The 13,413-nt window shown below is 54.7% G+C and overlaps 1 protein-coding gene across 2 annotated transcripts in view; it reads left to right on the top strand.

The window, feature by feature from the left end:
• The window catches only part of MRTFA (myocardin related transcription factor A), a 121,236-nt gene that overhangs the window by 105,206 nt on the left and 2,617 nt on the right, over positions 1–13,413 (top strand). For both annotated transcript variants that reach the window (XM_063074613.1, XM_063074612.1), the window contains exons 6-12: positions 743–918; positions 1,459–1,605; positions 3,914–4,167; positions 4,444–4,615; positions 8,129–9,100; positions 10,046–10,198; positions 10,289–10,349. In XM_063074613.1, coding sequence (XP_062930683.1) covers positions 743–918; positions 1,459–1,605; positions 3,914–4,167; positions 4,444–4,615; positions 8,129–9,100; positions 10,046–10,198; positions 10,289–10,349 — 1,935 coding nt within the window. The remainder of the gene's footprint in view (positions 1–742; positions 919–1,458; positions 1,606–3,913; positions 4,168–4,443; positions 4,616–8,128; positions 9,101–10,045; positions 10,199–10,288; positions 10,350–13,413) is intronic.

A 13,413-nucleotide genomic window follows, 5' to 3' on the forward strand; every position in this document is an offset into this window, starting at 1 on the left:
AGCTGGATGTGTTTTCTTCTGGTGCCTCTACTGCCCAAGCACTGGGTCTCTGGGGGTTACTGGCCTCTAAGGGACCACACTTCTGCTCATCCTATTTCACCTGCACGGGCAAAGAGTCCTTTTCCTGGGACATCCTCCATCTGCAGCCTCAGAGCCAGACTCAGTCTGTTCCTGGCCTTTGGGGGATTCTGTCAGCCCAGAGGAGGATCTACACTCACAACTCACGTGCCTGTCACCCAAACTCCCGTGGTCCCTCATCAGCAGGTTCAGAGCCCTCACTGCACAGTCTGGGAGCATGGAGAAAGAAGAGTTTTGGGTAGCTGTGGGATGGAGATAAAGTGCCTTTAACCGCAGAGAAACAGCTGAGGTGGAGGAGGTAGTCTGGGCCTCCATGGGGATCGGGAGGGAGGGATTTGACTCTGAGACTAAATGCAGCAGCAGCCAGCAGCAGCCAGCTTAGAATTAAAAGCAAGAGGTGTTAAGCATTTCCTCAGCCCCAGGGAGCACTTTGATGGCCCGGGAGCCTCTTTCTGGCCCCTATTTTGGGGTCACAATGAAGAACTTCCTAGAGCTTTCTGGTTGGCTGCTTGTTTCCCTTCACCTGTCTGCCCTGCAGGGCATAGGGATCCGAGGGCAGGCACTTGGCTGGGACGGCCTCTGGCTGGTGAGCAAGGCCTTTCTTTCCTACACCCCTGTGTGCTGGGGCCAGAGGTGGAAACTTATACTGGCTTTGGGTTTTCAGTGGGCCAGGTGAATTATCCGAAAGTGGCAGACAGCTCTTCATTTGATGAGGACAGCAGTGACGCCTTATCCCCTGAGCAGCCTGCCAGCCATGAGTCCCAGGGTTCAGTGCCATCACCCCTGGAGGCCCGAGCCAGCGAATCACTGCCCAGTGCCACCTCTGCATCTCCCACTCAGGTGAGCTTGCCCACATCCAGCTGCTTCCACAGGTCCCTGCTTGCTGGGGCTGCCAGAGTAAGTACTTTCTCCTGGCCCAGGTGGGTGCCTCCTGCTCTTGGCACAGGAAAGCCAGGGGGCATGTTGCTCCAGTAGCTCAGGCGCTGGCTGCTGGAGTTCCTGGCCATGAGGAGGGAGATGTTGGCAGCAGGCCCCTGTTTCCAGCAGCCTGAGCCTGCCTGAGGTCCCAGATGGAGGACGCCAACCAGGGCTGCGTTGCGGGTAGATTCGCGTACCACGCTGGCCCATCCTGTTTCATTTATTCTGAACAGCCTGCTTTTCTTGAATGTATTTAGTGAATGATATTTTCACCACCTTCTGTCTCCTCCTATTCTAGTTCCCTCTCCCCTGCTGCCCTGGGGTTACTCTTCTTGTGCCCCTGGCCTCTGCCTATCACGTGCCCCCTGACTGGGATGGCATGTCCTGACTCCTAGCAGGAGCAGGCTGGGCACACTCCTCCCAGGAATAGTTGGTGTCCTCACCTCCCCTCTCTCCTCTCAGGTTGTATCTCAGCTCCCGATGGGCCCAGATTCTGGAGAAATGCTCTTCCTGGCAGAGCCACCTCTGCCTGCCCCGCCGCTGCTGTCTCCCAGCCTCACCAACGGAACTGCCATCCCCACAACCAAGCCCCCTCCCACGCTCATCAAGGTACGGCACTGCCAGCAACTGTACCCGCCCTTCCTGGGCCCCTCGGAGTCCTCCGTGACTTCCTTCCAGCTGTGGGGACAACTGCAGGGGCTGGGGGTGCATGTCTTCTCGCAGTGGTCAGGGTATTTCTTTCCTGTCTGTCGTGATTGTAGTCACCATCTATTCAGCACAGTGTGCCAGGCCCTGGCCTGGGGCCTTCCGGGTTCTCATTCCTGCCCCCATCCAGGAAGACACACCCACTTGCCAGCCTCATGAGGTAGTAGTAGAGAGAGCCTGTGTGCTGCAGGTGACGAAACCAAGAAGTGACGTGCCCAGGAGCACACGGCTGGCATTGCTCGGTGTTTGTTTTTATACTTCTCCTCCGTGGCCTCACCTGAAATACCTGAAAGAGGCAGAGTTTACCGCCATTGGTTGGGGACACTGCTGGGCACTGCTGGCTGTGCTGCACAAAGTGTCTGGCGTTAAGTTCCGTAGCGTCGAAAGCTGTTGCTGGGGCCTCCCTGCCCTGCAGAGCTGCAGAGGTCTTGCACCCTCATGTGCTTCGTCCTCACCCTTCCCGCTGCTTTTTCTTACTCTCTGGGCTCCCTCCCCACACAGATCCTACACCCGACTTGGCCACCCCTGGCTGCCCGCAGCTCCCCTCTTCTTGCTGGGAGTCTCAGGAGAGGCTGGCTGCTCGCAGCCTAGAGGCCATTGATTCTCCTTCTCTGGCCTTAGCTCTGGGGGCTGCCAGTCCATTGTGTGGAGCTCCCTGATGCCTTCCTGTGGTGACGCCCCCAGTCCTGATTCTGTCTTTATGCAGCCGTGCTCCACGTCTGGCTCCACGTCTGAAAGTCTGCGCTTCCCTGTCACTGTCTCCTCCCCAGGCCTCTCTTTCCAGACCACCTGTGCTCTTGATGCTCTCTGCTGGCGACGGGATGTTGCCTCATTAGTGGGCATCTCTTTTGCATCTGTGGTCTCTTCCTTACTGTCCACAGATGTTACAGGTTTCCCCCAAAATCCTTCCCTTGAATGTGCCCCTCGTCACACTCCTGCTGCCTTCATCTGACCTCCACATGTCTGGAAGGACAGTCTGTGTGTGTTGGGTCTGCATCCCTCTTTTCTTGTTTATGCCTCAGCCTCTTGTGGGCTGGCTGCCCTGCCCCACCAGTGACAGGTTCCAAACCCTCTAGCAGCTGCTCTGGCCCCCTCCTGTCAGCCACGCCGCCTACTCAGCAATTTGGGTTTCCCTCCTTGCAACTGTTCTTTCCCGGCTCCTTTCTCCTGCCTTTAAAGGGCATGCTCCCTGGAGGCTGCTCCCGGCCTCCTCCTCCCGTCCTCCTTGCAGTTCCACCTCCTCAGCCTGTGCTCAGGGACCTCTTCAGGCTTCTGTTCCGTCCACTGGGTGCTCTGCCCTCTCTCCTCCATGTCTACACTCTGGGCCAAACCAGAACCTCTTCCTGACCCCCATGAACCGTAACTCTTCACCTGCCGCATGTTCATGTTACTGTTCTTTCTCTAGCGAGTCACCTCTGCCCAGACCTTCCTTTTGGTCTCCATTGCCACCTGTTCAAGACCCCAACTAGTCCCTGCATCAAATCTTCTCCCCTTTCGTCTGCCATTCTCTGCTCAGAAATTTCTAGGCTCTCCACAGTCCCTCTCTGGCACTCCCCTGCTCACTTGTGCCCTCTCATGCAACTCTACCCTTCCCTGTTCCAAGGACAGGCTCCCTGAACATGATCCAGTGGCCCTTGGTTGGTCTGAGTCCTCTGACCCTCCAGGCCCAGTGGTTGTGCCAGTTGGGAGTCTTTGGGCCACATTTTGGGCACGAACAGGAGCTTTTGGAGTCCTGGGTTTGATCAAGATCAAGATCATTGTGTGACCTTGGGCACCTGACTTCTCTGAGCCTGTTCCCACATTTTCAAGTAGACACAACAGTTCCCACCTAAGCAGGACTCTAGAGAGGCTTGCCTGACACTGCCTTTGTAAAGTGCCAGGTCTGGCAGGGCCCATGCATAAAAACCAGCTGCATTTACCTCCTGTTGTGTTCAGACTCTGCTTGGGGTCTGTGCCTGGACATTTGGTTGGTTTTCCCTCCCAGCTGGAAGCTCTTTTGAGACAGGAGCTGGGCATAGCCCCTCTCTGTCACTCCAGTCCTGTCCCTGGCACATTTCCAGGCACTGAAGAGGCCTCTGGTTTTGGAGTGGGGCACAGTACAGTTGGGCGAGTAGAAATGGACAAGGGTGGATGGCGCCTTTTCGGAAGCCACTCAGGCCTCGCCTGGGCCTCAGGCTGCCCCCTGATGGTACCCTGTCTCCTGTGCCATCAGCAAAGCCAACCCAAGTCTGCCAGTGAGAAGTCACAGCGCAGCAAGAAGGCCAAGGAGCTGAAGCCAAAGGTGAAAAAACTCAAGTATCATCAGTACATCCCCCCGGACCAAAAGCAGGACAAGGGGGCCCCCCCCATGGACTCCTCCTATGCCAAGATCCTGCAGCAGCAGCAGCTCTTCCTCCAGCTCCAGATCCTCAACCAGCAGCAGCAGCAGCACTATAACTACCAGACCATCCTGCCCGCCCCACCAAAGTAGGAGCCCACCCCGGCACTAACTGCCCCCAGAACAGCCCGCCCCTAGCCCTCCCACAGCTGCCCCGAGACAGGCAGACACCAGGTCTGGCATGGGTGGGCCCCAGATCTTTAAGGACCCTTTAGCCTGTCTCCTACAGTATGGTCCCCTGGCATGGCCTCCCTGGCCTGCGTGCCCATCTGTACCAGCCCTGCCACTCAAGCTTGGGGCTACCACCTGAAGAGGCTGAGTGTGATGCTCAGTGGGCGCTCATGTCTGCCTTTTCTTCTCCTCAGGCCGGCAGGTGAAGCTATGGGAAGCAGCGGAGCTCCCCCAGCACGCAGTCTCTCCACCACCAATAGCAGCTCCAGCTCGGGTGTCCCTGGGCCCAGTGGGCTGGCTCGTCAGAACAGCACCTCAATGACTGGCAAGCCGGGAGCCCTGCCAGCCAACCTCGATGACATGAAGGTAGGTGGCTGCTCTCTTCCCACTAGACAGCTTGAGCCACTGCCAGCCTGGCCCCTCCCACAGGGGCTGTCTGGGTGTTGGTCTTCAGGCAGAGAAGGCAACCAGCCCAGGACTCACAACCATGGAGGGCAGAGCAGGGCTTTGGGCTCTGGTCTCCACCAGACAGGGGCACCTTGGAGCCCGCCTGTCTTGTCTGTGGTCATAGCAACATCAGCCTCATCAGGATGGTCACTGTCATTAACAACTTCAGCCAGTATTTGTCCAGAGCCTTGGGACTGGCAAGGCAGTTGTATATGGTTTATCTTTCTCAACGTCTGTGAGAAGAGGATGAGCAGGCCCGAGAGCTGGAGCAGCTGGCCCAAGGCCACAGACCTGGTGACTGGTAGACAGGCTGTCTAATTTCAACACTCCCCTTTCCACTTTGCCAATTAATGTCCAGCTGAATCTGCTGTTCAGAGTCTGTATCTGCTTGGGAAGACAGTGGACCATGCTCAGGGAGCAGACTTGGCTTGTGTCCTGGGGCCTCAGAGTGGGTTGTACCCAGGGCCTAGCCTGTTTTCTCTGTCGTGGTCAGAAGATGGAATGGACGAAATTCCCCCTCGAGAGCTTGTCCTCTGAACTAGGCTGGCCCTTCCTGTGTCATGACGTGGATCCCAGTGAGACACAGCACTCATCGGAGCAGTTGGGGGTGGGCTTCAGGGCCCATCAGACCTGGGTTTAAATCCTAGCTGGGCCAGTCACTAGCTCTGTGAATTTGAAGAAGTTACTGTAAGGAGCTCAGTTTTCTTATCTGTAAAATTCAGTCTATTCAATTAAGTACAGGCATACGTTGGAGATACTGGACCACTTGGAGAAACCAGACTACTGCAGTAAAGCGAGTTGCGTGAATTTTTTGACTTTTCATTGCATATAGAAGTTATGTTTACACTCTACTGTAGTCTAAGTGTGCAGTAGCATTACGTCTAACAAAACAATGTGCATACCTTAATTAAAAAATAGTTTATTGCTTAAAAAATGCTAACGATCTGAGCTTTCAGCAAGTCACAGTCTTTTTGCTGGTGGAGGGTCTGGCCCCAGCAGTGATGGCTGCTGACTGATCAGGGTGGTGGTGGCTGGAGGTTGGGGTGGCTGTGGCAATTTTTTATAAAATGATAATGAAGTTTGCTGCATAGATTATCTCTTTCTTTCATGAAAGATTTCTCTGTAGCATGCAATTGCTGTTTGATAGCATTTTGCCCACAGTAGAACTTCTTTCAAAATTGGAGTCAGTTCTCTCAAACCCTGTCATTGCTTTATTAACTAGGTTTATGTAATACGTAAGTCCTTGGTTGTCATTTCAACAGTGTTCACATTCACAGCATCTTCACCAGGAGCAGATTCCATCTCAAGAAGCCATTTTCTTTGCTCATCCAAAAGAAGCAATTTCTCATCTGTTAAAGTTTTGTCATGAGATTGCAGCAACTCACTCCCATCTTCAGGATCCACTTCTAATGCTCTTGCTGTTTTCACCACATTTGTAGTTCCTCCTTTTACTGAAGTCTTGAATCCCTCAAAGTCATCCATGAGGGTTGGAATCAGCATCTTCCAAAATCCTGTCAATGTTGATGTTTTGACCTCCTCCCATGAATCACAAATGTTCTTAGTGGCATCTAGAATGCTGAATCCTTTCCAGAAGGTTTTCAATCTACTTTGCCCAGATCCATGAGAGGAATCACTACCTACTGCAGCTGTAGCCTTATGTGTTTCATAAATAATAATACTTGTTAAAAATCAAAGTTACTGCTTGATCTGTGGGCTGCAGAATGGATGTTGTGTTAGCAGGAATGAAAACAACATTCATCTCCTCGTACATCTCTGTCAGAGCTCTTGGGTGACTGGGTGCATTGTCAATGAGCAGTGACATTTTGAAAGGAATCTTTTTTTCTGAGCACTAGGTCTCAACAGTGGGCTTAAAATGTTCGGTAAACCATGCCGTAAACAGATATGCTGTCGTGCAGGCTTTGTTTTGCATTTGTAAGTGTGCTGACAGAGCACAGGCAGAGTAGACTTAGCATCAATTTTAAGGGCCTAGGATTTGGGGAATGCTAAGTGAGCATTGGCTGCAACTTAAAGTCACCAGCTGCGTTAGCACCTAGCAAGAGTCAGCCTGTCCTCTGAAGCTTTGGAGCCAGGCATTGACTGCTCCTGTCTAGCTGTAAAAGTCCTAGATGGCATCTTTTTTCAATATAAAACGGTGTCATTCACATTGAAGCTCTGTGGCTGAGTGCAGCCCCGTCACACGTGAGCCGCTGTCTCAGCTGGATCCGCTGGGTCACTGGCTGCAGCCCCGCATCAGCACCTGCTGCTGCACCTCGCGCTCTGCTGGGACGGAGCCGGCTGCTTTTCTTAAACCTCGTGGACCCTCCTCCGCTAGCTTCAGACTTTTCTTCCGCAGCTTCCTCAGCCCACTCAGCCTTCACACAATCGAAGAGTTCGGGCCTTGCTCTGAGTTGGGCTTTGGCTTAAGGGAATGTTGTGGCTGGTTTGCTCTTCTCTCCAGACCGCTACGGCTTTCTCCATCTCGGCCATGGGCTGTCTGGCTTTCTCATCACTCGTGTGTCCACTGCAGCAGCGCTTTCATTTCCCTCAGGAGCTTCTCCTTGCATTCACAACTTGGCGACCTGCTGGGTGCAGGCCCGAGCTTCCAGCCCACCTTGGCTTTCGAGACGCCTTCCTCCCTGGGCTTCTGCATCTCTGGCTTTGATTGCAAGTGAGAGATGCGCGACTCTTCCTTTCTCTTGAACACACAGAGGCCGTGGTAGGGCTACTAATTGGCCTTGTTTTAATATTGTTGTGTCTCGAGGAATAGGGAGGCCTGAGGAGAGGGACAGCGATGGGGGACGGCTGATCAGGGGAGCAGTCAGAATACACGACACGTTTATCGATGCAGTTCGCCGTTATATGGATGCAATTCATGTTACTGTTGCAATCCCAAACGATTGCGATAGTCACATCAAAGATCACGGATCACAGATCACCACAACAGACATAATAGTGATGGGGAAAGTTTGAAATTTTGCAAAAATTGCCAAAATGTGATACAGAGACACGGAGTGAGCACGTGCTGTTGGATGAATGGCGTCGATAGACTTGCTCGGTGCAGGGTTGCTACAGACCTTCAGTTTGTTTAAAAAAAAAAAAAAAAAAAAAGCAGTATTTGCAAAAAGTGCAGTAAAAAAAGATATGCCTATATTTATTGAGCCCCAGGCATCATGTTAGAGGCTGGAGATAGCTGTGGGCACAGTGTGCCCAGATCTGGTTGTCTGCAGAGGTGGGGGAGCATTTTAACCAGGCACCTGGTATAGTGAGGAAGGACACTGGTTGGGGGTTTTGGGGTTGGGGGCACGTCTCACCCTCCAGGGGTGTTGGAAGTGTTCATCCCTTCCATCCTCCGCAGACTGTCCTCCTGCCTGGACCCGTTCCCTTTGTCCAGCTGCCCCAGGTCTTCGTGCCTGACTCTTGACCTCCTTGCAGGTGGCAGAGCTGAAGCAGGAGCTGAAGTTGAGGTCACTGCCCGTCTCAGGCACCAAGACAGAGCTGATTGAGCGCCTGCGTGCCTATCAAGACCAAGTCAGCCCTGCCCAGGGAGCCCCCAAGGCGCCTGCCACTACCTCTCTCCTGCCGAAGGCTGGTGAAGTGGTGGTGGCCTTTCCGGCAGCCCGGCTGAGCACGGGGCCAGCCCTGGTGGCAGCAGGCCTGGCACCAACTGAGGTAGTGGTGGCCACGGTGACCAGCAATGGAGTGGTGAAATTTGGTAGCACGGGCTCCACACCCCCCGTGTCTCCCACCCCCTCAGAGCGTTCACTGCTCAGTACGGGTGACGAGAACTCCACGCCTGGGGACACCTTTGGTGAGATGGTGACGTCCCCCCTGACACAGCTCACCCTGCAGGCCTCACCACTGCAGATCCTCGTGAAGGAGGAGGGACCCCGGGCTGGGTCTTGCTGCCTGAGCCCTGGGGTGCGGGCAGAGCTGGAGGGCCGTGACAAGGACCAGATGCTGCAGGAGAAGGACAAGCAGATTGAGGAGCTGACCCGCATGCTCCGGCAGAAGCAGCAGCTGGTAGAGCGACTCAGGCTGCAGCTGGAGCAGGAGAAGCGGGCCCAGCAGCCCACCCCAGTGAAGCAAGAGGACAGCTTCTCCAGCTGCCAGCTGAGCCGACAGCCCCCTGGCCCCGCTCACCTCTTCAGCCCTCACCCAGCAGACCCCACTGCCAACCACGTAGACACGTGTGTCCAGGCCCTGGGCCCCCCAGCTGTGGTGGTAAAGCAGGAAGCCGTGCCGCCCGGGCCAGCCCCTGCCCCCCAGCTGCTTCAAGGCCCCGGCCTCATCAACGGGGTCACACCTCCCACCATCATCACTGGCTCCACAGGGACCCACCTCGTCCTCACCGTGACCAATAAGAATGCAGACAGCCCTGGCCTGCCGAGTGGGAGCCCCCAGCAGGTACCTGGGGTGTGGGAGCAGCTGAAGCAGGGCCAGCAGGAGGGTGGGAAGATACTTCTAGTTAGAGCCCCAGCTCTGAGAGTTCAGTCTCTCCCTGAGCCCTCCACGATGAGGGATTGCCATCCCAATGTCACCAGGGAGGGTATGAGACTTAGGAAAGTTAAGGGACCTGCCAAAGACCACACAGCCATGACGATGACTTGGCAGGGAGCTGCCCACCTCTCTGACCATTGGTACAAGAACATTTCTGCAGCAGGACTTCTGAGCTTCGCCCACCCAGGCCTGGACCCTCTTATACTGTTGCTGTGCGGGGGATGGGGAGGGGCCCCAAGTGAGGGCCAGAGAGGTACCCTTCCCTGGGGAGAGGCTATGGGACTAGCTGGCCTGGGACCAAGCTTGGGCCTCCCTCAGAAAGGCTAGCTGTCCTCCTCCACGGTGTCAGCAGCTGCTGGCTACCTGCTGCTGCTACCCCAAAGCCACCCAGCCCAGTCCAAAGAGAAGGCTGCTCTCAGGCTTTGTGTGGCCTCTTGGCCCTGCAGAGCTTGAGGGTGGAAGGTACAATGACAAGATCCGGCACCTCGGGATGGGAGAAAAGGGTCCCTGAGCAGTCTCAGGCAGAGGAGGAGGATGCAGAAAGCTTGGTGGGGGTAGGGGGAAGAGACTGGGTCAGACCCCCTCCCTTTCTCCCCTTGTGGCTTGTACCAAACCCAGGAAGCTAGTCACCCCATGCCTACCCCGCCCACAGAGTCAGAGGTCAGGGACCCTCCATCCTTCTCCCCATTGGCTTCCACGAATGCTTCCCTAAAGCCAGCGCAGCTAGTAAAGCTGGCCTGGCCGAAGAAGGTGGGTGCCTCCCGCCTCACCCTCCTGGGGTGTGCAGGGGCCCTGGCCCTGTGCCCCCCACCCCTGACCAGGCAGGTCTTCCTCCCCCTGGTCTCTGTCCAGCCCTTGTCCCAGCCTGGCTCTCCAGCTCCCGGCCCACCCACCCAGATGGACCTGGAGCACCCTCCGCAGCCCCTGTTTGGGACACCCACTGCTCTGCTGAAGAAGGAGCCGCCTGGCTATGAGGAAGCCGTGAAGCAGCCGCCCAAGCAGCAGGTGACAGACAGCAGACTGGGCCTGGCCCAGGGGCAGTTGCCCTTGGCTGCTGGGCTGTGGCTCATCTGTTTTCCTGTTTTTGTCCCACAGGAAAATGGTTCCTCAAGCCAACAGATGGACGACCTGTTTGACATTCTTATTCAGAGTGGAGGTAAACCCCAGGCCCCCAGCTGGCCCCTCCCTCCTCTCTGTTCAGAGGCTCTCTCTCACCCTAGGGTGCTCAGTGTGTTTTTTCTTTATTTCTTGCGCACATAAATAAGGGGCAGGCCTTGTACCTGGCCTTGTGGATACAGCAGTGACTGAGACATGCCCCGCTGCAAGGCCTGGGCAGGAGCGGTCCTTCCACAAACATTCGCTATACCTAGCACCTGCCGTGGGGTCGCTCCTCTGCTCCTGGGCCTGGGAGAACATCGGTGAACAAAACAGAAACGCGTGCCTTGGCGGAGCTCCTGGTCTAGCATGAGGAGATAAAGCACAGACATAGTAAGCAAGTTATGTGCAACAGCAGAGAGCAGTGAGTGCTCAGAACAGAGTGCAGGCTTCGAGCCCTGGGCTAAGCAGGAGGTGGGGGTGGTGGCATGTGTGTCCCTGGGGCAGGCGAGGAGTGGAGGGAGTGAAGAAGGAGGGCAGAGAGAGAACGGGCCAGATCCCGTGGGGCCTCCTGGGCACCAGGGCAGAGCAACTATGACCTGATAGTGCGGGAAGCCGCAGCGCAGCTTTGAGCAGTGGCCTGGCCTGGTGCAGGATCGTTCTAGTTGCTGCAGTGACTATAGCCACGCAGGGGCAGACGCATGGAGTCCTATCGGGAGGCAACTGTCGTCATCTTGGTGAGGCAGGGCTCCCTGGGCCAGGGAGGCAGCAGCCACGTGTGGAGAAGGGGCTGAAGTCTGGACCGCATCTGGACAGTGATCCGGGTGGGCGTGCTTGTGGGCGAAGGCTGTGGTGAGAGGAAAAGAGCAGCTCAGGGCGACGCCAAGCCTGTGGCCTGAGGCACTGTCAACTGGCGGGTGAACTCGGGGGCTGTATGGGGACACGAGTGCAGCTGCAGCTGGGACATACATCTGTTGCGAGACTTTGGGGCAGAGGATTCACAGAGGCCTTTGGACATGTGAGTGACCTTTGGGGGAGAGCTCTGGGTGGCGATAGGAGTTTGGAGTTGTGGGCATCTAGATTGGCTGTCAGGGACATGAGGTTTGGGATTGAGGGTGGTGGAGTAGAGGACAGGTGACAGCCCTGGCCGTGGCCTTCGAGGAAGAGGATGACAGCAGATGAGGCTGAGCAGTGGGCAGAGCATGACATCCTAGATGGGATCCCCCTCCCCTAGAGTGTGGCAGGGGACAGCGTGCGACTCAGGCGAAGGAGAACTGGGGAGTACGTGAGGGGGCAGCAGGTGTGGAGAGCTTTTCAGGCAACGAAAGGGGGCCTTGCCGAGCTGTGGGAGACCCCGTAGCATGTCTGCATGACCAGGAACCCGTCCAGTGGAGGGTGAGAGCCCTGAGGCCTCAAGAAAAGGGGCCCAGCGCTGGAGAAGGGTTGGCTTCCTAGAGGCGCATGGGGACTTTGCTGATGGCAGCAGTGAGAAGGCGGAGTGTGCTGCAGATGCCGGGCGGGCCCATGTGGGGAGTGTGTGTGTTCCGTCCTGAGTGCATTACCTCTGTCAGTAGGAAGAGGGTTACCTGAGATGGGCAGGTGAGCAATCTGGAAGTATGCATTTGAAAGCTGGCAGTTATTTCAGTAGCTGATGTTCCCCTCAATGTCGGTGATCCTCAAGCCTTAGTGGGGACCTCCAGGGTTACAGTGGGGCCTGAGGTGTGTGTCTAACCAGTGCAGATGGCACTGAGGCTGCTGGCATGGGACCCCCTCTGAGGACCGCTGGCTGGAGCTCAGGAGGCAGCTGGAGGCTGGTCTGGAGCACAGGAGGGAGACCTGGGCATGAGCTTCAGAAGCCAACAGTGTCAGACTGGACAAACCGTGGGAGGGGTGTGGCTGCCCTGGAGAAGCGAGATTGTTTGAGAAGTGGGAGGGAGTCTAGCATTTACGGGATGGCAGAGAAAGGGAGATTGGGGGGGAGTGCTGGCTGCCCCCAAAGGGACACTGAGAAGTAACCAGAGAGGTGGCAAGGATGCCAGAAGATGAGGGTGTTTGTTTGAATGGGGCAGGTGGTGGCAGCTGGGCAGGTAGGCCAAGGTTCCTGTCTGGTGAGAGCAGCCATGAAGAAAGAATGTGCTCAGCTGGGAACAGGACCTACAGGGCCAGGGAGCAAGCCAGGTTTCTACATAATCCTTTTTTTTCTTAATTGTGGTAAAAAATACATAAAACTTGCCATTTTAGCTATTTTAAAATGTACAATTCAGTGGCATTAAGTACATTCACAGCATTGTGCCACCATCACTACTGTCCATTTATAGAACGATTTCATCATCCCAAACAGAAACTCCAGTACTCATCAGACGCTGACTCCTCATTCCCCTGTCCCTGCCACCCCTGGCAATCCCCATTCTACTTTCTGTCTCTGAATCTGCCTATTGTAGGTACCTCATATAAGTGGAGTCACACAGTATTTTTGTCCTTTTGTCTGGCTTCTGTCACTTAACACGTTTTCAGTGTTCGTCCGTGTTGTAGCATGCGTCAGAATTTCTTTCCTTTTTATAGCTAAATAATGTTCCATTGTATACCTGTGTCATATTTTGTTTATCCATTTATCTGTTGATGGATACCTGGGTTGCTTCTACTTTTTGGCTATTGAGAATAATACTGTTACGAACACTGGCGTGCAGTAGCTGTTTGAGTCACTGTTTTCAGATCCTTTGGGTGTCGGTACATACCTAGGAATGGCCTTGCAGGAGCACATGACCAGCACATGGCAATTCCGTTAACATTTTGAGGAATCGCCTGACAGTTTCCAGTACAGCTGCATTTTACCTTCACCCCAGCAATGAATGAGGATTTCAGTCTCTCCACTTTCTTACCAACACTTCCTATTTTTAATTTTTCTAACAACAGCCATCCTAATAGGTGTGAAGTGTTATCTCATTGTGGTTTTTATTTGCATTTCCCTAATGATTAATGATTTTGAGCATCTTTTTATGTGCTTATTGGCCATTTTTGTATCTTCTATTGGAGAAATGTCTGAGTCCTTTGCCTACTTTTTTTTCCAATTTTTTTATTATGGTAAAATACACATAAAATTTACCATCTTAACAACATGTTTAAGT

The sequence above is a fragment of the Cynocephalus volans genome, chromosome 12 (genome assembly GCF_027409185.1).
Source record: "Cynocephalus volans isolate mCynVol1 chromosome 12, mCynVol1.pri, whole genome shotgun sequence".
Lineage (NCBI taxonomy): Eukaryota > Metazoa > Chordata > Mammalia > Dermoptera > Cynocephalidae > Cynocephalus > Cynocephalus volans.